Genomic DNA, 23,379 nt, shown 5'->3' on the forward strand with positions numbered 1-23,379 from the left:
CCTCGTGCCCCGGTTGCCCATCCGCTGCCACGGCTGGGTTAGGGATGGCCGTGCAGCCCTGCTCCGAGCGGACACAGCCCCCGGCCCTGCAAGGACCCCGTGTGCATTCCAGGACCGCGGCCCCAGGAGCATCCTCGCGGGACCCTGCCACCTGCCTCGTCTGCGTCTCGTCCCCGAGTGTTAGCCACGCTCTTCTGCAGGTGCTGCCTGTCCTCCGTCGAGGGGAGCCGGGCGCGCACCCTGACACGTAACTCCTGCTGAAAAGGCAGGAAAATGCGCGCCGTCTTTCTCTGTGACCAGCAGTTTCTGGAGCGAGCAGCGCGTCCTGGCAGCCTCAGCCGTGACCACGCAGGGCTGCTTCTCTGACCCTCCTTGCGCGTACGAGGTGCTCACTCATGGAGTCACGTAGACTCAGCGGTGCCCCCCCGGCACGCCCGCATCCCAGTCCCCAGCACCTGGGGCACGTCCCCTCAGCTGGCCAGATGTGAGGAGGCGAAGGCTGTTGACGGGGGCTCCTGGATCATGGCAGCAGCCCTGTGGTGTCATCCGGTCCTCAGAGAACGGAGGGGGACTGAAGCAGAGGTCAGAGTGGCCTGAGGGTGGGACACTGAGAAGCTGGCAGCGGCGGGGGGACACCCTCCCCCAGGGCCTCCAGAAGGAACCAGCCCTGCCTGCACTTGGATTCTGGGACCGTGGGCCCCAGGACCGTGAGGTGGTGAATTCGTGGTGTTCCAAGCCACTAAATTTGGGGTGATTCGTCACAGCAGCGGCAGGAAGCCCCCACCGCGATTTAATCACTGCCCGCCCCGGAGGTCACCCGTCCCTGCTGGTCCGGCGAGAGCCTTTCCAGCTGGTACGGGTGCCTTCCTCCCGGTTTCTCTTCACTGTGGACGGTACCGTGAAGTTCATCATCTCACCTGTTCTTGAGGGCGCGGTGCAGGCATCCGCGCATTCAGTTGTGCAGCCGTCCCCAGAATGCCTTCATCTTCCCAAACTAAACTATCCCCGGGAGACGCTGTGCCCTCCCTCAGCCCAACCCCACCCTGCCCCCAGGTCTGTGGCTCCGAGTCCTCTGGGGCCTCCGGGGCACTTCCACTCATACAGAATCGGTCCCTCGGCACCGGGCTGACCTCACTCAGCACCGCATCCTCCGGATCCATCCACGTTGTAGCAGGTGTCGGGATTCCTTCCTTTCCAAGGCTCCGTGACATTCCACGGTGTGGACGGACCACGTCTTTCCATCCTTCTGCCGATGGACCCTTAGGCTGCTTCCACATTCAGCTCTTGGGAGTCACGCTGCAGTGAACGTGGTGTGCAGCTATCTGTCGGAGACCCTGCTTTCCGCCCAGAGGTGGGGCTGCTGGACCGTAGGGTAATCCAGGTTAGTTTCCTGAGGAAGCTCCAGACCCTCCCACCGCGGCTGCAGCATCTCCCGTGCCCGGCAACAGCGCACAGGGTCCAGTCTCTCCGTGTCCGTGCCAGCACCTTCACTTCTGTGTGTTGGTAGCGGCCGTCCCAGTGAGCGAGGTGGGATCCCGTTGTAGATTTGATTCACACTCTCTAGGGCCTGGCGGCGTTGAGCACCTTTCCGTGGGCTCACTGGCCCAGGCAGCCCGGGCACCGCCCCAGCCAGGCCACAGCCACGGCCACCAGCACGCCCTCCAGTTCACCTCTCCCGACGTGGGGCTGTGGGTGAGGATCCCCAGGACCCCGCAGGCGCACACCAGTTTGGCTTCAGAGGGTGGAGGCAGGCGTCCGTCTGGGCAACCCTTGGCCTGTGCTCTGCCTGCCGCCCGGTCACTCAGCACTACCTTTCACAAAGCCTCTGCCTCTCCCTGGTTCAGGAGGCTCCTGGGCCAGCCCTCCCACCTGCCCTCCCCCCTGTGGATGTCCCACCTGCAGGCCTCACCTGCTCCCAGGTGTCTCTCCAGCCCAGCCGCCCACGGCGTGCCAGGCGTGGGCACCCAGCCCCCCACGAGACAGTGTCGGGCACGCCCTTGAAGGATGTCCAGAACGGATCTGGAAACCCACCCTATCTCCTGTCCTCCTCCTGACATCCTCCTGTCCTCCCCGTCTCGGGGCGTCACCGCCCACCCATTCCCTCAGCCCCGTGGATTCCCCCGCCATCCAGTCCTCCAGAAGCCTGGCTACTTCCACCTGTCCTCTCCTCCTCTGCCCGGCCCAGCCCCTCTTGGCACAGAAATGCAGAGTGACCACCCCCTCCGCAGGGCTGCTCTTGTGGTGGGAGTGAAGCAGCGTTTGCAGTGCTTGAGAAAAGGGAGACTGCTCTTTTCGTCCGCCCCTCCCGCGGCGGCAGCCATGGGGCTCGAGCTCGTCCGACCCCGGTGGGAGCGGGCCGTTTGGGTCACTCCTCGCGGTGCGCCACGACCAGGGAACGCGGTGCCCCGGGCTGCTGCCCCATGCCGGGGGTCCCTCCTCCGCGTACGGGAGACAGGGACCGTATGCTGAACTGGATGATCATTTTCAAAATAAACCTTACATAAGTGCTGCAGCGGGCCAGCTGGAAGGGCCTCTGCCACCCACTCCAGACGGAACAGCGCTGACAGTTGCTTGGTGGTCCTTCCGTGCACATCAGCCAACGGTTTCTGTTAGGTCACGCCTTATAAAACATTGGAAAAACCTTCCCTCATCAGCTGACTCTCATCCAGGGCCTCGGAAGCCGTCGCTACGTGAGGACCCACGGCCCTCTCACAGTCCAGGACAGGAGAAAGCACAGCAGCTGTGGCAGACGCGGCAGACGGGCCAGATGTGTGGGCTTCCCTGCCGCGGACCGGACGCGTTGGCCGGCCTGTGCACGTACAGGTGGGCGCCACGTGCCACCATCGCTCAGGGGCCACGAGCTCGTGTCCTGTCTGTGGGTGAAAACGCATCCCAGGGAGCCCTGCGGCTTCCTGCACCTCCCGGGGTGGCCGGGCGAGCGTCCCTGCCGTCCAGCCCTGCTCTGTTATTGACCGACACGCGGGGAGCCTTGGCATTGCCCAGGGGCCGGCTCCACAGAGCCCAGTGCTCAGTGGGTGCAGCCACTCCGTGTCGCTCCACAGGAAGGGTGACAAGGGGCCGCCATCTCCTCACCCCCTCCCCCCAGGGGCAGGCAGAGGGCTTCGCCCACATAAACACCTCGTTCCTTTAGGGCAGAGTCCTGACAGGGAACTCGGTCCAGGGAGATGCTGGGGGGTTGCTGAGACCACTGAATGGTTCTGCACCTGACTTTCCTGCCTCTCTGGGGAGGGGCCAGGCAGGGCTGGGAGTTCTGAGGCCCACCTTCCTCCTGCAGACTTTCTGTAAGCCAGACAAGCTGGGGCCTTGGGTCTGGGTGTCCGGGTTTGCGCACGTCGGGAAGGCCTGGAGCCGCCGGCCACGGTGGAGCACGGCCGTGCACCTAAACACCGCCTGCCCCCAGCGGGGCTCCAGCCAGAGCCTAGGTGCCCCCAGCACCAACACCTGCCCGCTGCTCCCTGCCTGAGCCACTCACCTGTCGGCCCCTTGCTCTGTGTCTCCCTGCCTGCCTCCTGGGGAAGCCACCTCCTACCTCAGGGCCTCATCTCCCCACTTTGCAAAACCGAAGTCGGCCGTCTCCTGTCTCCTCGGGTTCCTGTTCGCTGAGCTGACCAGAGCCGTCCCCAGCAGGGCATCGGGCGCAGACAGGGCTCCACAAAGCAACTGCTCTGTCCGACGCAGGGCTCTTGTGCCTGGCACAGAGCTGAGCCTAGCGTATGGGCACCCCGCGGTGAGTGTCCCCATGGACTCCCCGGTAGCCCTGGGAGGTGGGGAATGGGGGGATGGACAGACAGAGCGCGCGTTTCCCACCTGGCTGGGGTGGACCCACCCGACCTGACCAGGCACCAGGGGTGGGGCCTGGAAGGTGGGCACAGCTCCTGGCAGGCCATCCGGAGCCCCACCTGGGTCCCCGGGACCCTCAGGCCGCGTGGGACTTGGGCGCACGACCGAGCACCAACGCTCCCTGGGCTCCAGCGGCTCCTGCCTGCGGAGGTGAGTGGCCGAGAGCCACCAGCTGTCGCCGCGCCACTACTGCTCCCCTCCCCCAGCGCCGCCGTGACTGTCGTGATTCTTACTACTACTTCCGTTACAAGGCGGCCCTGGCCGCTGGGCGCCGAGACCCTCCCTCCCGCCCGGGGCTCCTCCGCTCGGGGAGAGAAGGGGCCCGCGAGTCCACCCGCCTCCCTCCCGCCCCGCAGCGCCCCCCACCCGGCCGGGCCGATCCACTGCGGCGGCGGCGCGGGGAGCGCGGGGCGGGGCGCGGAGATGGGAGCACCGCCCCCGCCGCCTCCCGCCCGTGCGCTCCCGCAGGATGGCGCGGGCCAAGCTGCCGCGCTCGCCGTCCGAGGGCAAGGCGGGCCCGGGGGGTGCCCCGGCCGGCGCCTCGGCGCCGGAGGAGCCGCACGGGCTCAGCCCGCTGCTGCCGGCCCGCGGCGGGGGCTCCGTGGGCAGCGACGTGGGCCAGAGGTAAGGGCGCGCGCCCGGGGACCCCGGGTGCCGCCGGGAGGGGCTTTGCTTCTAACGCTCGCATCCCGCACGGGCTCCGCTGGGCTGCACCTGCGGAGTCGCCTACAGCCCGGGAAGGGGGGATGGCCCGGTTCCCCCCCTCGGAACCCTCACCCAGGCGCCCGGAGCCTGTGCTTCCCTCCCCCCCAACTCCCTCCTGCTCTCAGTAGCTTGTACCGTGGGCCTGCAGGTAAGACTGGGGAGGGGAGAAGGAAGAAAGGACCCAGACACTGTGCCAGGTGGCTCGGTGACCCCTGCCCGGCCCTGGCCCACTGAGCCCACACTCCTGTTGGTTCCAGCGTCCGCATCCCCACTTCAGAGGCGGGCAGCATGAGGCCCAGGGAGGTTGGGGGCCTGGCGGAAGGCTGCACAGCAGATTGGAGCTGAGACACAGTCAGGTCTCAGGTTCCCTGGGGACAAGTGCCCAGAGCTTGTGGCACCAGGGTGCAGGAGGCCCATCTCCTGGGGAGGGGGCCCGCCTGGGGAGGGGGCATCACTGGCCCTTTTCTGGCTCCTCTGAGGACAGGGTTGGACACAGCACCCCATTTCACGGATGAGGACACTGAGGCTCTGTCTGCAGCATTAGTACTTAGCTAGCATCTTCTCAGTGCACGGAGCCCTTCTATATGCTGCGGGGGGAACGGAGATGAATCAGACCCACCCTGGTGTGGGCACACATCGTGGGCACAGAATCCTGTGTCTGGCAGAGAGGTGCAGGCTGGGCCTGGGTGAGGAGAGCGGGGGCTCCCAGGGCTGCTGGCCTTCAGGGAGGGACCCCAGCAGGTGGGCAGGGGCCCTCCAGGCAGAGGCAGCAGCCAGGGCCGAAGCCCGGGGGTGGGGGTGCCAGGCCTCCTTGAGGTTGTGGCGGAGGTTGGCAGGGACTTGGCCTGGCAGATGGCAGGATCAGGGATGCCTAGGGAGCCTCTCCCCTGCCCCTCCTGCCTGGCTACAGACTGTCCAGGCCCCTCCCTGCCTTCACACCCCATTTCTGGCTCCTCAAATCATCCCCATTCCCCGGAGCAGACTGCTAAGGCTAGAGATTAAGTGCCTCTAAGAGGCCTCGGAGCAGCTAACGGGCAGCCTGGGTGGGAAGGAAGCAAGTGCTGGCCAAGGCCCTGAGGACAGATGTCTCTCCTCTCCTTCCGCCTCTTGGACGCTGTGGGGGGCAGTGATTCCAGAGGCTCTGGTTACAGCCAGTCCAGCCCCTGCAAGAGATTGGCTCCCCTTGCTGTCCCTGTTCCTGCAGGGACGCAGAGATGGCAGGCAGGTCCTGCCCAGGCTGCATCTGAGCCTGCAGTGCAGAATGGGAGCTGAGATGGCAAGGCCACCTCCTCCGGGAAGCCCTCTCCCATCCCCGCACTCTCCTGCCCCCAGTTCTGTGCTGGCGCTTACATGGGTGACTTGCTCTGTCCCCAGCAAGTACAGGGTCCTCATCGGCCTCCTTCCGCAGAGCAAAGGGAACAGTCTGTAGCTACACGGTATTAGGGCCTGGAGCCCTGCAGCCTTGTGTCTCCAGACGTTAGGTGCATGGCACGGAGTTTATTCTGGACAGGAGCAGAGAGTGCCCACAACAGGTGCTGGGTGGCTCGCTCTTCCCAGGTGCTGTGGCAGGTCAAGCACGCTGACCCGGAAGGACAGACAGGGCAGGAGAGGAAAGGCCTGATTACTGGGAAACTGCACCCCCAGGGTTTGGGTTCTGCACCAAAGGAGGGGCTCACTGGTCCATCCTTGGAGGGGACACCTGGGTGGGTACCCTGGAAGGCATCATGGCAGCCCCAGTGAGAAGGAAAAGGCTACAGAAAGATCTAGGAGGGAGAATCCGGGGATCTGGGGGTTGTGAGGAGTGGGAGCGGGGTGTGGGGGGCACTCCGTCGACGGCTGAGTTTGGGGTACCTGGAAGCACAGCCAGGAGAACACCAGCGGGCAGGGCCCAGGCTGGCCAGTGGGACCCTCCTGTGAGTGCGGGTGCCCTGGGGGGGGAGGGGAGGAGCCGAAGGCCAGAGGCCAGGATGGAGCTCAGGTCCTGTGTGAGGCGATAGGCGGAGGCCAGGGGGTCCCCAAGCAGAAAGAGAGGAAGAGGTGTCCCCAGGGAGGAGGGGGAACAGGAAGGCCTGGGCGGAGCAGTCATGCGCTTGGCCATCCAGCTGTCTGTGCCCCGCCATTGAGAGTTGCAGGGGAGGGGACATCCTCGCAGGGGTCTCCCTCAGAGCTGGGCTGACAGGCAGGCTTTGGGGTACAGTGCAGGAATCCAGCTGCTTGCGGGCGGGGGCCCTGGGGAGGCGGTGCCGGCGAGGTGAGGCGGGGCCTGGGGAGGCGGGGCCAGGGAGGGGGGCCTGGTGAGGGGGGCCTGACGGGGGCGGGGGCGGAACAGGTCGGGGTGCTCCTGGCAGGTTCGAATCCCGTGAGCCCCAGGAGGGGGCTGTACTGCGTGGCCACTGGGTGCAGTCCATCCCTCGTGGCTGCATCTCTGACCACTGAGGATGGGCCTGGAGGGGCAGGCAGGGCCCATCCCTGCTTGCAGGACCGTGGGAGCTCCTGTGAACTGTGGGGCTGAGGAGGGAAGAGGAGCAAGGACTGCAGGAAACACCTTTCACTCTGCACTCCCGAGCCAGGCGCTCCCCGGGTGCTACAAGCCCAGCACGGAGCCTCCACATCTTGGGGTGTTTGGGGCTCCAATGTGGTCCTGCTTTCCTGCTGTTCTTCCCAGGACCCCGTGTGTTTGCCATGACCCCAAGCCTGCCTTCACGGTCCAACAGCAGCAGGCAGAAGCCCCTCCCCCACAGGTCCACTCGCCCTTCTCCCCTTTATGTGGCCCCTGTGCTCCTCCAGGAGCCCTGCCACTCCCCACATGCCCCCCAGCACCCCCGACCCGCTCTCCGTGAGTTCCTGGCTCCACCACAACGGCTGTGGCCCTGCCAGGCTCCTGCCACCCTCTGGTGCAGCTGTCACCCCAGCTCAGGGCCTGGGGCAGTGCCTGGGCCAACGAAAGGACAAACATGTTTGTCCAAAGCAGACAAACATGCAGAATCTGCCAGAAGCTCCCTGTGACTCCATGCTGAGCCCTGGTGAAGCCCTGGTTTCCCCTGCTCCGTGTGGAGCCCAGCCCCCCAGCACACCCCGTCCAGACCTCGTTCCCTGGAGTGTTCTGCCTCCCTGCCTTGCCCACCCAAGCACCAGGAGCTGCAGGCTGGGGCACTAGGAGGGGAGCCTGCCCACCCAGAGGGCCCTGCCCAGGGAGCGGGTGGATGTGTGCCTGTGGCCTGGCCCAGGGTGAGGGGCTGCCCCAGCCCTACAGGCCGGCTCCTTCCTCCCTGCCCGTGGCCTTGGGAAGGCAGAGGTCCTCTCTGAACCTGTGCTTTCTCTTCTGGAACATGGTTGCTTTGAGGATTAAGAGAGGGCCTGAAGTCTTCCAGATGGACACATCATCAGCAAAGAGTAGACTTTCTGCACACACACACCCCCACCAGCCCCCCAGCGGCCAGCGCCCTGAGCCCCATAGCTCCCACCAGCCTGTCCCTCCCAGCACCCCCTCCAGCCCAGGCCCAGCCATCTCGGTGTCTGCTGCATGTGGCCAGGCAGGCAGAACCCTAGGGCCGGCGGTCCAAAGGGCAGCAGCTGTGATTGCTGGTCAGTGGAGGGGGCACACCTGGGCACCCCCTAAGAAGCATCAGCACCCAGCCTCGACCTGTCCTCTCACTGGGAAGTCAAGATGCAGGGCTGGTGGGCTCTGTGGCCAGGCCCGGAGACAGCAGGGGAGCAGAGGGGAGGTGGGCAGACTTGAGACCAGGGAGCCCTGGCTGTCCCGTCTTGTGTGGGAACTGGCCCTTGCCCCATCAGCTTCCCGGGTGGAAAGTGGGGCCTTTCCTTGGAGCCGGGGTCGTGGTGCCTGGGGCAGGCTTGGCGGGAGCAGGGACAGTGAGAGCTCACCAAACAGGCTGATCCTTTCCTAATTCCTGGGCTGAAGGCGGATGGCCTTGGCCTTGGCCTTGGGTGGGATCCAGCCTGGGCAGGGGGCACGTGTGCCAGCTGCTGCCTGCGCTGTGCTGCTTTCTCGGGAACCAGGGGAGCCAGATGCGGTCACTGCCCCACTGCGGGCTGCCTCCCGTGGACACCTCTGCCTGCCTGGGGGCTCCGCGGGTCTGGACGGGGGGAGCAAGCACATGGGTGCGCCCCCACTTCCCTCGCACCTGCCCAGAGTCTCTTTGAGAGTCCGTGCTCCCGCCCGGTCCAGGAGTCCAGGCCCTCGGTCCATCCATCTTTCGTGTTGACGTGACCACCTGTGTCTGTCCCTAGGCTTCCTGTGGAAGATGTCAGTCTGGACTCCTCCCTGTCTCAGTAAGTGCTTGCAAGGAGGGGGCCGAAGCAGGGACAGACGAGCGTCCTTGCACCCGCAGCGGACCTGGGAGTGGAGGCGGGGACTCAGGCCCTGCGCTTCTGGGGGAGACCCCAGGCAGGAGCAGGCCCGAGGCGGCACCGGCCACCACCTCCCTGCACCAACAGAACTGCGGGCCTGGGGGCTGAAGCTGAGGCTGAGCACGGGACAGCAGGCAGTCCCCGGGGAGGAGCCCTGCAGTGGGAAACAGGGCTGTCCAAGGCAGCCACCCACAGTGGTGGCCACTGCCCTTGGGAGTGGCCAGACAGTGGGAATCGGGACCCCCTTACGGGGACAGGCATGCAGATGACTGCTGGGACCCTCAGCAGCCTCAGCCGGCCTGGGTGACACGTGCAGGGCCAGGCCGCCGGGCACTCGGCTCTTCTGGGCTTCAGTTCAGATCTAGGTCTAGTGGAGGGTGGCTTTGAGGCCGGGAGACCAGAGTCCTCCTCAGAGGAGCCACAGCCCACCCAGGCCCCCAGCGTTCAGTGTGGCCGCCAAGTGGGACCTGATTTCACTCGCTGACATTGTCGGCAGCGACGCCGCCCCCTCTGGGCTTCCGGCTGCTGACCCGGCTCCCTGCAGCCTGAGACTTGGGGCCGGGATTCTCCCGTCAGGAGTGTGGGAGCCGGGAGGCTGGGCCGGCCCAGGCCCTGTGGTGCGGTGGGTCACGGGCAGGGTGGAAGGTCCCTCCATCGCCCGCAGGGCTCCTCCCGGCACCCCAGGCTCCCCGGGAGGATGTGGACAGTGCAGGCTCCCGAAGGGCCGAGGCTGCAGGTCCTGCCCCCCCCAGCATTGTCCCTGGTAGAGCAGACACCACGGACCCACGGAGGCCCACGGAGGCTCTCCTAGCGCCCCCTCCCCCAGCCGAGGGCGCCCGGACAAGGGCCCTCTCTGACACGCGTGCAGCAGGTCCCAGGCGGGACTGCCCTGTGGGGAATGCCCAGGCCGAGCTCATCTGCTGGTTCAAGAAGCCACTGTCCACCTGCTCTTCCTCCGTTCCCCCGGCTGCCCTGCTCCTCCAGGTTCCCGACCCGGCGATGCCCCCGGCAGCGGGCAGGCGCTAGAGGAAAGCCTTTCAGCCCGCTCTCCAGCCACCCTTTGAGGTGGATCCTGAGCCACCCTGATGAGGGTCGGGGTGCGGGGGGACGTGGCTGCCAGCCCCCCATGGGCGAGTCTGCAGGCTTGGGGCTGGGAGTGGTGGGGACACAGCAGCCTTGGTTCCCACGCCACCAACCGCGGTGCCCCGCCGCCCCGCAGTCTTCCCACCAGGGCTTCTTGCCCGCACGCCTCAGGAAGTGCCCATGCGCGGGGGTGGGGCCAGCCACACGTCTGTCCTGCTCTGGGTCCCTGGGCTGCTCACAAGCTCTGCCCTTTCTCAGAATAGCTGGCCTCAGGGTTGGCAGGTAGGCCTGGGCCCTGCCCTTTCTTTGGCCCGTCGGTCTGTGGGTTCCGGCGCAGAGGACAGCACACCGCGGCAGACCAAGGGAAGCGGGCAGTCGGATCTCGGCCCCATGTGAGTGCACGGCTGTTGTGGCCACGCGGGTGGGCCTGGCCTGTGGCCGTGTGCTTCATGTCTGGCCACCCTCCCCTCAGGCCGACCGCGGGGCCCAGGCCATCTGTGCCTGAGCTGCCTGCCAGGATTCCCTGGAAGGCCTGCTTCCGGGGCCTGCCTGTTGGCCCACCGGTCAGCCTGCTGGTCATCAGGGAGATGGACGACCCCCAGCCTCCCCCCGCCTGGCTCATCACTGGGCAGCCACCCTTGCCTGGCGGGTCCTGTCCTGGCATCGGGTAGGGGAGGTTTGAGCTGCTTTGCCGGTGAAAGGGGGTCTCCTTGGTTCCACTCCAGCATGGGCAAGATGGTGGGGCCCAGGCAGGTGGTGGGCCTCGCTCAAACAGAAGCCAGGTGGGGATGGGGCAGAGCCAGGTGGGGACTGACCTTCCACCCCAAACATTCAAGAGTCCCTGGTCCCGTGGGGAGCCCAGGGCCCCCAGTGCCTGTGAGCCACTGGGTGATGTGGTCCCGCCTTGCTGGACCTTCCTTTCTGTGCATGGAGGGATGAGTCAGCCTGGAGCCCTCTGAGGGGCCCCATGGCAGGACTCAGTGAGGTGGCTTTTGTCTGCTCGGCCTGGACCCCTACCGTCACCAGCCTGAGAGCTGCTCAAGTCTGAGGGCAGACGAGCCAGGGCTAAGGACTCTTCCCAGGGATGGGGCCTAGGTTTGGCCCGTCCGGGCCTCGGGGCTGGTGGTCTGACCCCAGGTGGTAAGCCAAGGGCTGTCTGAGCCGCAGGCTCCCCACAGCCTCTGGGCCCCAGACCAGGCCTATCCGCTCATACCTTAGACCTTCTTCCTGGGCCCCTGGCAGCATGCCCAGCCCTCCCCTCCAGGCCTCCTGCCGAGAACGGACCCTGGCCTGTGCGCTCGGGCACTGTTCGCTGGCCCTGGATGCTGACCCTGAGCCCCGAGGCCACAGCACTGTGTGTGCGTTCCCAGGTCCCTTCTCCCAGCCCTCCCTCGGGCGGCTTCCTGTGAGCCTGGTCACCCACCCCATCTCAGGGCCTTGAGCTGCAGCTGGACCAGCCATCGGGGGAGGGGCAGCCCCAGCCAGGTCACGCCCCCGCCCACGGAGGGCATCAGCCACACGCCATCTACAGCCACACACGTGATTTATGGCCCGGGGCCCATCTTTCCAGGGCGGTGTGAGCGACAGAGCAGGCCACTGGGGGGACCCAGAATCAGATCAGCCCTGATCACTGGCACCATCCGAGCTGGTAGGTGCCAGGCCCCAGGCCCTGCACTCAGTCCTCCATCCGGGAGCGAGCGGTCAGCCAGACCCCAGGGAGAAGCCTGAGATGCAGAGACAGCAGGTAAAGTCTCCCCCGGCCTGGCACCCTCAAGACGCCGGGGCAGACGGGCCTTTCGCTGTTCGTTCCCCAGCTAAGGCCGGGGCTCAGACCTGTGCTGGGGCCATGGAGCAGCCGGGCCACGAGGACGAGGGCCTCTGCCAGGCCAGACCGTCTGTGACCCCGGCCCCCTTGCTTCTTCCCACGAGCTCGCCGAGCCTGCAGCCAGGCCCAGCCTGTGCCGTGAATCTGGGGCTGCGGGGTCTGGGTGGCTCTGGAAGGCGTTTCCTCCTGCGTCGGCCCGGCGCCCCTTTGGGCCTAATTACACTCATCACCTTACCTGTACCTCAGGATAAATGGACGGTTTGTCATTTGCTCTCGTGACGGTGCCAGAAGTGGGCAGCCACGGCTCATGAAAAATTAAACGTGAGGGAGGCTTCCTGATGCTCCCTGGCCCTGCAGGCTCCATCCACATGGCCACGTCCGCCAGCCCTTCTTGCCTCATCGCAGGCCACTGACCACTGACCACCGACCGCCTTGGGGCGCTGTCCCGATGGGTGTCTGCAGCTGCCCCCACAAGGGGACAAAGGCTGGCCGAGGAGTGACTAGGGTTCCACTTCTGGGGAGCAGGGGAAGGGCCAGGGGCCTTGGAAGCGAAGGTGTGTGGGGCCCGACCAGCCCCAGGTCAGTAGTCCTGACCCCATGGGCCTGGGCAGTGGAGGGGGACTGGGAAAGGCTCCCACGCAGCAAGGGGCTGGCGGAAAGTGGGGGCAGGGGGCAAGGTTGGGTTAGGGTTGGGAGTGCCGGGGAAGGAGCTAGGGGTCCCTGGGTTTTCCCAACAGAGAGAGCAGGAAGGAGCTAGGGACTCTGGCCTCTGGCCCTTTGTGTCACCTGCTGGGATCCAGCCTTCCAGCGGGAACAGGCAGGGGAGGCAGGAGTGGTGGGACCCCTGGAAGGGAGTGGAGCCCTGCGGAACAGGGGCTCTCAGAGGCATAGAGGGTGGCCCCGGGGAGGTGGGTCTGAGGTCCGACGTGGGGGAGGGGCTGGTCCTGCTTGGTCTAGGGAGCAACACCCTGAGGGGCGCTGTCGGAGGGCAGCGGGGGGATCAGAGGAGAGCTGGGGTTTCGAAGTCACCTTGCACAAGAGGGCCAGATGGGCATTGAGAGGGACCTGTGACCAGCCCTGGGGCATTGCACATTCAGAGCTGGGAGGGGGGATAGCCAAGGAGTCTGGGGGAGAGGGAGATGACCAGAGCGGGTGGGGGCGGGAGGGCAGCATGGTCAGTGCCCTGGGAGGCTGAGGAGGAAGGAGCCCGAGGGCTGCCAGGGAGGGCCTTGCTGGCCAGGTAAGGGCCCTGCCAGGGGACAAGCCTGAGTGGATGGCCTAGGTGGGGTTGGGGACACCTCTGTGTTGAGGCTTTGCCGTGGCAGGACCAGAGTGGCAGGGAGGGTCTGCTCCTGAGCTGGGTGCTCTGGGGCCCCGGGGAGTCCCTTGGGCTCACGGAGTTGAATCCGTCCCCTGACCTGAGCAGACTGGGCCCAGGCCCAGCCAGGCTTGTCTGACCAACTCCCCAAAGAGACCGTCAGGCCCCCGACCCAGCTCCAGGTGGCACGTACAGCGGAAGGTGGGATTCAGGTTCCAAAAGAAGCCCAGAGAGCAGGGGGTGCTCCGAGGAGAGAGGAAAGGAGCCTGTGCTGGGGTACAGGGCATGTGCTGGGGTACAGGGCACGTGCTGGGGCACAGGGCGCGCTGGGGTACAGGGCGCGTGCTGGGGTACGGGGCACGCTGGGGTACAAGGTGCACTGGGGTAGAGGGCGTGTGCTAGGGTACGGGGCGTGTGCTGGGGTACGGGGCACGCTGGGGTACGGGGCACGCTGGGGTACGGGGCATGTGCTGGGGTACAGGGCACACTGGGGTACAGGGCGTGTGCTGGGGTACAAGGCGCACTGGGGTAGAGGGCGTGTGCTGGGGTACGGGGCATGTGCTGGGGTACAGGGCACGCTGGGGTACAGGGGGCACGCTGGGGTACAGGGCGCACTGGGGTACAGGGCATGTGCTGGGGTACAAGGCGCGCTGGGGTAGAGGGCGTGTGCTGGGGTACCACGGGGTACATTGGCAGCTGGCTCTGGGTTTGGACCCCACTGGTCTGTGGGAGGCTCTTCCTGCTGCTCGGCTCCGAGAGTCCAGGGTGTGGCTGGGTGACCGCCCTGCACCAGGACGCAAGAGTAGAGAGGGGCCCATGCCACCCCTGCGTCCTCTGGGGCCTTTCTTGAGCCCTGTGGCCAGCAGAGGCCACTGTGGCCAGGGCCAAGGACCCCAGCCTGGAGCAGGTCAGGGAGGTGCCAGCGGCCTGCCCGAGGCCCCTCCCTAGGGCCCACCACCAGGGCAGGTCCGGATGGCCACCACGGCTATGTCACGTACCCTGCCCAGAACAGGCTTTGGGGAATGAGGACTGTTGCAGACGCTTCCTGGAGACGGGGCAGCCAGCCCCAGGCTGAGCACCCCAGGCCGAGCAGCCCTGTGAGCTGTCAGGGTGAGAGCAGTGCTGGTTTCTGCCTCAGTGGGAGCCAGAGCCTCGGTTCACAGCCCCCCCACCACATGTCAGAGCCCCCTGCCCTGGTGGACGATGGCCGGGAGGCCCGGGGGAGGACAGCCCTACTGGCCACAGGAGCCCTGGGTCCAGAACCACGCTCTGCCGGTCCTACTTGCTGTCAACACCAGAGTTTCCATTCTGGGAGCCCCGAGCCCCCAGCAGGCCAGCATGCTGGGCACAGCGGCCACAGGAGGCCCCTGACTGAGGCCAGGAGACTGCCGGGCAGTGGCCCATTGCCTCAGGTTCCATGTTACTCCCCGGGGACCAGATGGCCCTTCCCCAGGGCGACTCCCTCACTGGCGTGCTGGGTGGGCTGTGGTCTGTCCCAGGATGCTGGGTGTCTGGGCAGGACTCGGAGCATGTGGGCGTTTGCCAGGTGTTCGGTGAGCCTGAGGGACAGAGCGCAACCCGGGCTGGAGGGGCCCAAGGCGGGCCTGACGGCGAGTGCAGGGAAGGTCACATCTTGCTGGCCCCTCTGTCTGACCATCCTACAGGCTACAGTGAGTCTCAGGGCACAGCCACCAGGGGCCATCAGACAGAGCAACTATCAGCTTCCAGGACATTCTATATAGATGAGCTGGCAGGTTTTGAGCCCGTGCTGAGGGCCACGCAGGGAGTATTTAACCCGGGCGGCTGGCTGCCTGTGACAGTCAAGGCTGGGGGCCCAAGGGTGTTCACCTCCAGGGGCCCTGGTGCTGAGCGGGTGGCCTCTGACTGTCCCCCAGCTGTGCCCAGCGGCTTTGCAAGGGTGGGCGGGCAGGTCTGCCAGGACCACGCCAGCGCATTGGTCACTCTGGCGGGGGGAGGGGGGTGCACTCCTCATCCTGCCACCGCCTTCTGTCTGTCTGCTGGGCTCCTGCCGTGTGGGAGTAGCTGGTCTGGCCCTGCTCAAGCCCCCACTGGCCAGAGCTCCCCATGCTCCTCTCCCCTCCCTCCCCAGGGTCCAGGTGGAGTTCTACGTCAATGAGAACACCTTCAAGGAGCGGCTCAAGCTGTTCTTCATCAAAAACCAGAGATCCAGTGAGCGGGGGGCCTGTTGAGGGGCTGCAGCGGGGGGAGTTATGTCAGGGGGCCTGCGTGGGGCAGGGGTCGGGCACAGGAGGAGCTATGTCAGTGAGCGGTGGGCACAGGGCAGGGTGGGAAGGCCCCTGGTCTCAGCTTCAAGCCACCTTCTCCCCAGTGGGAGATGGGACCCGGAAACTGGGGATCCTGCCCCCCTGCTGGACACCAGGCTGGGCTTGGGGCCCTCCTACCCACACCCGCAAGGTTCCCTGGTCCCTCCGTGCAACCCCACTCCTCCCGACAGGTTCCCTCCACCTGCTTTCCCAGCAGGAGCTTGGCCACCTCGGACCCTTCCTGGGATGCAGGATGGGGCATGCAGGTGGTACCGCCAGGTCCTAGTCCATCAGCGTGCCCCCAGACCCCCACCCTCCTGTTCCCAGGAGCGAAGTGGCGTGAGAGCCGTCTGCACGCCATCTGTAAGCGGGACAGGGTGGAGGCTCTCAGAGGCTGGCCCAGCAGCAGCCCCTGACGGTGCAGAACAGTCCCTCAGTCCCTGGGGCAGCCTAGTCCGGGGGGCTCCGGGTGCGCAGGCGGAGCTGTTGGCAGGGACCGCAGTGGGACTCCGGTGGCCCAGGAGCACTGCGTGGCCCGTCCGCTGCAGGCCTGAGGATCCGGCTGTTCAACTTCTCCCTCAAGCTGCTCACCTGCTTGCTGTACATCGTGCGCGTGCTGCTGGACGACCCGGCCCTGGGGATTGGATGGTGGGTGACCGGCTTCTCCCGACGCTTGCCGGGACAGAGGCTGATGGGGTCAGCACGGGGCATGTGCCCGGCCCCTGGCCTGGCCCCTCAAGGAGTCCTTTCCCAATGTCCTTCCCTGCGGAGCCGGGCCCGGGGTGCTGCCCTCGGAGTCCTGCCGACCAACGGGCTCAGCTCGGGGAGAAGGGCGCCCTGGCGTGGACTGTGGCTGGGTGTGCGTCCAGTGGTGCATGGGAGGGGCTCAGCGAGTGGCTCTGTGCTGCCTTCAGGGGAGGGGGCAGGATACAAGCCAGGCAGGGCCTCTTGGTTCCTTTCTCGGGGCTGCTCGTGGTCCCACCTGCCCCTCCTGGACCGCTCACTGGCGTGGAGCACGCGCGGCCCACCTTCAGGTCTGAGTTGTCTCGCAGCTCACAAGTACGGGGAATCGGCCACGACCCCTCTCGCTGCACGGTCTTCCTGCTACCGTTTCTGCTCGTCGTCCCCGTGGGAAGCACACCTTTCTTCCCAACGGGCTGGTGGAGTCTTCTCTGTGTGCCTGTGTCTGGCAGTCTGTGGGACACCTTGGCGTGGCCCCTTCTCTCCCACACCGGACCAGGGAGAACATGGCCTTGGAAGATTACACCCATTCCCCTCCACTGTCTCTGGGCTTCCGATGCCTGGGCGTGTGGTTCTGGACGAGCCTGTCTCCCGTTTCTCCTCTTGTGCAACTTCCTTAGCTTACCTGCAGCCGGCTCAATCTTTCCGCATCGTGCTTTAATTTCTGAGAGTTCCTTCTTGCTTCAGGCAGGCACTGCTTTCCCGCTTTTCCTGAGGTGACGTCTGTAACCCAGATTCTTTCTTATGGTTTTCTCTTTGGCTCAGTCTCTGCTTCTCCTGAGCTCACGCGGAGTGAGTGTCCTTAGCTGCTCACACTAAGAGTGGGCACTCGGATGCTGAGGGCCCTACCGTCAGGTCGGGCAGTCTGGTCATCACTGCCATCTGGGTGAACGGGCTCCCTCCTCAGGGCAGATTTTTCCCGCCTCTTCCCTGAGGGTAAAGCATGGCCACTGGGCTCCCAGGCCGAGCCCGGGAGGAAGCTGGGGCCTAAGGACAGTGCAAGTTGCACTTAACCCCCTGCGTGCAGCTGGGCCTGGTGTCCCCAAGACAGACATTCTTTCACCCTCGCTTAAGACCCCTCCTGTCTTCATCCCGGGTGGGGTTGCACAGATTCAGCCATGGTGGTTTGAGAAGGAAAACTGGGGACTCTGCCTTTCAAGCCACTTTCCTGAGTTCATCCCACCTTCTCCCATTCCCAGAGGCTCTTGAGACATCTGGTTCCACAACCCTACAGGGACCACGTCTATCATAGTCATTGCCCAGTGCCTAGCACATGGATGGGCAGGGGGGAGGGCAAATGGATGGAAGAGGGGCCTGGTGGAGGTATGGGTAGAATGGGTGGATAGGTGGGTGGATGGATAAATTATGAAAGAGTGCATGGTGGATGAATGGTTTATTGGATAGAAAGTAGATGGTGAGTGAATCGGTGGATGGATGGATGGATGGATGGATGGTCAGTGGTGGATGAATGGATGGTGGGTACATGGGTGGATGGATAGATGCCATGTGGATGGTAGATGAATGGTTGGATGGATGGTAGATGAATGTTTGGAAGGATGGATGGATGGTGGGTGGATAGGTAGGTGGATGGATGGTGGATGGATGGATGGATAGATGGATGGGTAGATGGATGGATGGATGAACAGATGGATGGTGGATGAATGGTTGGATGGATGGTAAGTGGATGGATGGGTGGATGAATGGATGGATGATGGTGGGTGGATGATGGATGGATGATGGTGGGTGGATGATGGATGGATGAATGAATGGATGGTAGGTGGATGGATGGATGGTTGGATGGATGGATGGATGGATGGTGGATAGATGAATGGATGGTAGGTGGATGGATGGATGGTAGATGGATGGTGGGTGGTTGGGAGGACAGCCAGCCACGTCTGTGAGCATTGATTTTGCAACAGTAGCCCCAGTAAGGCTCAAGGGAAGTGGGTCAGTTGGAAGAAAAGGAGGAGGGAGCTGCCTATAACCACTGGGGCTCTGTGAGAGTGAGTTCCCCTTGGTCAGTGACCCTGGAGTTGGTTACATCGTGGGGCAGAATGAGCAGGTCTTCCATGCCCCTACCACCTTCCCAGGGGCTGGGCATCCAGCTGGTGTAGAGGCTTGTTCTTGGGAGTGACTCAGGACATGCGTCTCGGAGTCAGCACCTCTGGGTGGGAGCTCAGCTTTCCTTCCCTATCTCTCACGCATCGTCCAGCCTTGTTTGCGGGCACTGAATGCTCTGCAGTCCATCTCCGACCACACCCAACCCTCCCCAGCAACTCCTGTCAGACCAGGCAGAATCCCCAACTCTTCCCTGGGCTCTGCCTTTCCTGTCCCAGCATGGCGTGCTTTCCCACCCTGCCTGCCTGGGGGTCTGTGGGGTGGGGGCAGGCTGCCTCTTAGCCTGTCTGAGATTCAGGGAGCTGGCCCTGGGTGGGGTGGGTGGTCACCCACTGTGCTTCCTGAGCCCATGGCAACCTTGGGAAGCGTCTCTCCGGAGGCTCAGCTGGGCCAGCTCTGTCTCTCCACACAGCTGGGGCTGCCCGAAGCAGAATTACACCTTCAACGGCTCCTCGTCCGAGATCAATTGGTGAGTTCCTCGGCCAGCTCCGGGCCCCTGCCCTGGCCCGGCCCCTCGGGATGGATGTGCAGCCTGGGCGCTGGGATGATGCCGGGCTGTCCGCGCAGAGCACCTGAGGTCTCAGGGGTGGTGTTAAAATTCTAGATGTCACCACATGTGACTTGACTGAGCAGCCCCCCCACTCCAGCTCAGCCCGCAGACCGTGGGTGGGGAGGGGGGCAGCAGGGAAGGCCTCAGTCAGTCGTGGCTGCCCCTCCTGTGGGTGAGGAGAGCCATGTCCCTGGCAGGCAGTGGAAGTGGCCCCAGAGCGACCACGATGCCCGGTCCAGAGTTTAGGAATCCCTCGGGCCTCGGCCACCTCCTGGATGGAGGGGCTTCTGGTTTCTGGCCTCACTTAATTCGTCCCCAGCACCCAGAGCCCCTGTGCAGACAGCCCTGTCCTTGTGACCACCAGCGTTCCGACAGACCCTGCCCCCTCCCCCATTGGCCTGCACCTCCCGGGAACCCGGAGTCCAGCTGGGGAGGAAGGGAGCCCCGGGCTCAGTCTGCACTTGCCCCAGGGAGCCCGTCCAGGGTGAAGGACCCCACTGAGCCTGCAGCCCTGCCCCATGCCCCCCAGCTTCAGGTCTGGCCTCCTTTCCTGAGGAGCCTCCCCTCCCCCTCCTGTTCTTGTTCCCTCCGGGGGCAAGGCTGGTGCCCTCCATCCGCCCAAGAAGCGGCTTGGGGTCAGCAGAGGCCTGGAGGGCTGAGGGACAACAGCCCGAGGCTCACCTCCCTCCCTCCCCAGGGCGCCCATCCTTTGGGTGGAAAGAAAGATGACTCTGTGGGCGATCCAGGTGAGTGGGGGGCATGGCTCTGGGTGGGCCCTGCTCCCCCCAGCCCCACTCAGCCTCCGCCCCTCCTAGGTCATCGTGGCCATAATAAGCTTCCTGGAGACGATGCTTCTTATTTACCTCAGCTACAAAGTGAGTGCCCCCACCTGGCCTGACCCTCCGTCACCCCACCCCGCTCCCCGACCCCGCACCCTGCTCCCCGACCCCCACCCTGCTCCCCGACCCCCCACGCCGCTCCCGGACCCCCACCCCGCTCCCCGAACCCCACCCCGCTCCCCGACCCCGCACCCCGCTCGCCGACCCCCACCCCGCTCCCCGACGCCCACCCCGCTCCCCGACCCCCCACCTGGCCTGACCCTCCGTCACCCCACCCCGCTCCCCGACCCCCACCCCGCTCCCCGAGCCCCCCCCCCGCTCCCGACCCCCACCCGGCTCCCGCCCCCCGCCTCTCCCCGACCCCCCACCCCGCTCCCCGCCCCCCTGGCTGGCTTTTCCCCCGGCACCCCCCTCCCGGACCCCAACCTCCACCCGCACCCCTCCCGACCCCCCACCCGCTTCCGCACCCCACCTGGCCTGACCTCCGTCAACCCCCACCTCCCGACCCCACTTTAGCTCCCGACCCCCTGGCTGGCTTCCCCCCGCCCCCCGCTCCCGGACCCCAACCACCACGCACCCCACTCACGGCCCCGACCCCCCCCCGACTCCCCAGCCCAGCTCCCCTCTGACCCCCACCCCGCTCCCGCCCCCTGGCTGGCCTTTTCCCCGCACCCTGCTCCCGGACCCCAACCTCCACCCCGCACACCCGCTCCCGGCCCACCCCGCTCCCCGACCCCCACCCCGCTCCCCAACCCCCTGGCTGGCCTGTCTTTCTCTTCCTGCCCCACGGCCCCCAGGGCAACATCTGGGAGCAGATCTTCCGTGTCTCTTTCATCCTGGAGATGATCAACACGCTACCCTTCATCGTCACGGTGGGTGAGCAGCTGGCGGAGGAGGGGGGCGCCCCCAGCCCCAGCCCCCTGACCCGTCTCCTCCACAGATATTCTGGGCGCCCCTGAGGAACCTGTTCATCCCCGTGTTCCTGAACTGCTGGCTGGCCAAGCACGCCCTGGAAAACATGATCGTAAGCCCGGTAGCTCCCGTCCCCCTGGCCTGGGTGCTGAGCCCCCCAGGACGCCCCCGGCCTGGCGGGGAGCTGGCCACCATCCCTCGGTGCCCCAGGAGGCCGGGGTGATGAGCAGAAGCGTGCTATCTCTGTCACCGCGGAAGGCCCGTGTGTCTGGGCCCTTCCGTCTCTGTCCTGACCGGGACTGACCTCGGCCTCGGTGCTGCGGAGGGAGTTCAGCCCAGAGCTTTGCCTGAGCCCAGGAGACAAGTGGCTGCGGGGAGGAGGGGCGAGAGCAAATGGGCCACAGAGACCAGGTCCACGGACAGACCCTCTGTTGAGTGTCTGGCCAAGATCCCTTTGCAGAGCTGTCAGCAGGCAGCCTGACACGGGTTTCCCCCAGGGTGGCCGTCCCCTCCGAGCCCAGGCCCCCTGGTCTCACCCCCATCCTAACTAAAGCCCGGGCTTTCCAGTCCTGTGCCCCCAGGGGGGCAGCCCCGGGAGGGAGGCGAGAGGGGTCTGCAGAGAGCTGAGGGCTGAGGGCAGGTGCCCCGCAGTGGGGCCTGGGATACCGGTACACCTCCCCTCTCTCGCTTGCTCATGAGCCCTGGGATGTGCTGCCAGAAGGGCCCCGGCTCCGTGGCGGGTCCGAGGCTCTGGCCCTGACAGCCCCGCGTCCCGCAGAATGACTTCCACCGTGCCATCCTGCGCACGCAGTCGGCCATGTTCAACCAGGTCCTCATACTCTTCTGCACCCTGCTGTGCCTGGTGTTCACGGGGTGAGTGCGCCCCGCAGGGAGTCCCACCAGCCCCTCGCCTTGCTGTCCAGAGCCCCGGGGGGCGGCTCAGAGCCCACACTCCCAGGCGGCGGGGGCCCGAGGCCAGCTTCTCTAGGAGGAGGCCGGGGACTGGCCCTGCCCGGTGCTGGGGAAGCTGGTCACCACCTCCTGTCCCCCAGGCAAGGATGCGGGGCAGGCACCGAGGCCTGGGAAGGAGAGAAGGAGGGCCATGTGCTTCCTGCCTCCCCTCCGCCACGCCCTCCCAACACACCCAGAGCTCCATAGAGCAGGACCCGCGCCCGTAGGGCGGAGAGCTCTGGGTGACTCGGCCTGCTCTCTCCCGGCCCCTGGCCCCCTGGGGGAGGGTCTCTGAGCCCCTCTCTGTGCTGAGCACCCCATGGTGTGTGCTGTGGGCCCCCTAGGCCCTGCCAGCAACACTTTCTGTCTGGGGACTGGGACTCGGGGCCACAGGCGTGGGAAGCAGGGCTGTCCTGCTCCAGGCCTAGGAAGGGCTGGGCAAGCCCCACACCCCGTCTGGCCTCCTGGGTGAGGAGGGGGCTCAGAGGTGAGGTGGCACGTGGGGGTCACAGCTGGGCACGCCCACCCCCACTGGCCCCCCAGGCCCACATTCAACCAGTGCAGTCCCGCCTCCACCCTCGAGGCACGTTTTCCAGGGGCCTCGAAAGAGCCGTGCGCTGGAAACGGAACATCGGGGGAAATCCGAAGGGCTGGGTTGTGCGGGCTCTGGCAGACCGGGGGAAGCACCCGGAGCCCACAGGGACTGAGCCGGACTCGGGACCGCGTGTGGGGTGGGGGTCCCCCTGCCAGTGACGGGGCACCTGGGCCGGCAGAGCCGCGGCCCCGCCCACGGCCCTCTGACCGCCGGCATCTCCAGGACCTGTGGCATCCAGCACCTGGAGCGGGCGGGCGAGAACTTGTCCCTGCTCACGGCTTTCTACTTCTGCATCGTCACCTTCTCCACCGTGGGCTACGGCGACGTGACGCCCAAGATCTGGCCGTCCCAGCTGCTGGTGGTCGTCATGATCTGCGTGGCGCTGGTGGTGCTGCCACTGCAGGTGCGCCTGCGGCCCCGCGCCCCGCACAGGAACGAGCAGCCAGGGGCCGGGGCTGACGGAGACCTCAGGGGGCTGGGAGGGGGTGACCCCTTCGCCGCGGGCCCTGCGGGGTGGCCGGGGGCCTGGGGCTGGTGAGGCCACGGCCAGCGGGGCGAGGAGCCAGGGGCGGCATTCTGGATGGGGCACTGCGGTCTGTTGGTGGCGACGGGGCGGGTGGGGGGGGGGGGAGGCTCGGGATCAAGGCTGCGGCAAGCTCAGGGCTGGAGCAGCTGCCCGCCCCCTCCTGGAAGGTGGAAGGGGGTTGTCCCCGCTTCCTCCCCGTGTCCTTCCCGGTTAGCGCCCTTGGACAAGAGCAAAGACAGCGGCCTGCCCGCCGCATCCCCCTCCCGGAAGGTGGCAGTGGCCACCGCTGACCACACTCGCCATACATCCGCGGGCAGCCGCCGGGGGGCTTCACACGGCACAAATGTCCGTCCCCCGTCTGGAGGCCAGAGTCTGAGTCCGGGGTGTCGGCAGGGCTGGATCCTTCTGGAGACCCCGAGGGAGGCTCCCTTTCACGCCCTGCCTGCTTCCGGAGCCCTGGGGATCCCTGGCCTCCCCCGGCTTGTGGCTGCATCCCTCCCATCCCTGCCCCCGTCCTCACGTGCCTCCTCCCTGTGTGTCCCTCTGCGTCCTCTGCCCTCCTTTTAGGGGCACTAGACATTGGAGGAGGCCCACCCCAATCCCGCCTGACCTCGCCTTAACTAATCACACCTGCAAAGACCCTGTTTCCACATAAGGTCCCACGGGGAGGTTCCGAGTGGACATGAATCTTAGGGGACA

At 66.0% G+C, this 23,379-nt stretch overlaps 1 protein-coding gene across 1 annotated transcript in view; it reads left to right on the forward strand.

Moving 5' to 3' along the window:
* Positions 1 to 23,379, forward strand: part of KCNT1 (potassium sodium-activated channel subfamily T member 1) — a 107,855-nt gene that overhangs the window by 21,755 nt on the left and 62,721 nt on the right. The window contains 9 exon segments of the mRNA XM_040631368.1: positions 15,274 to 15,353; positions 15,997 to 16,096; positions 18,720 to 18,776; positions 19,555 to 19,603; positions 19,673 to 19,732; positions 20,494 to 20,568; positions 20,637 to 20,720; positions 21,387 to 21,481; positions 22,377 to 22,557. Of these exon segments, the coding sequence (XP_040487302.1) occupies positions 15,274 to 15,353; positions 15,997 to 16,096; positions 18,720 to 18,776; positions 19,555 to 19,603; positions 19,673 to 19,732; positions 20,494 to 20,568; positions 20,637 to 20,720; positions 21,387 to 21,481; positions 22,377 to 22,557 (781 nt within the window).

This window comes from Ursus maritimus, unplaced genomic scaffold (assembly GCF_017311325.1).
Source record: "Ursus maritimus isolate PB19 unplaced genomic scaffold, ASM1731132v1 scaffold_17, whole genome shotgun sequence".
In the NCBI taxonomy this organism is placed as follows: Eukaryota; Metazoa; Chordata; class Mammalia; order Carnivora; family Ursidae; genus Ursus; species Ursus maritimus.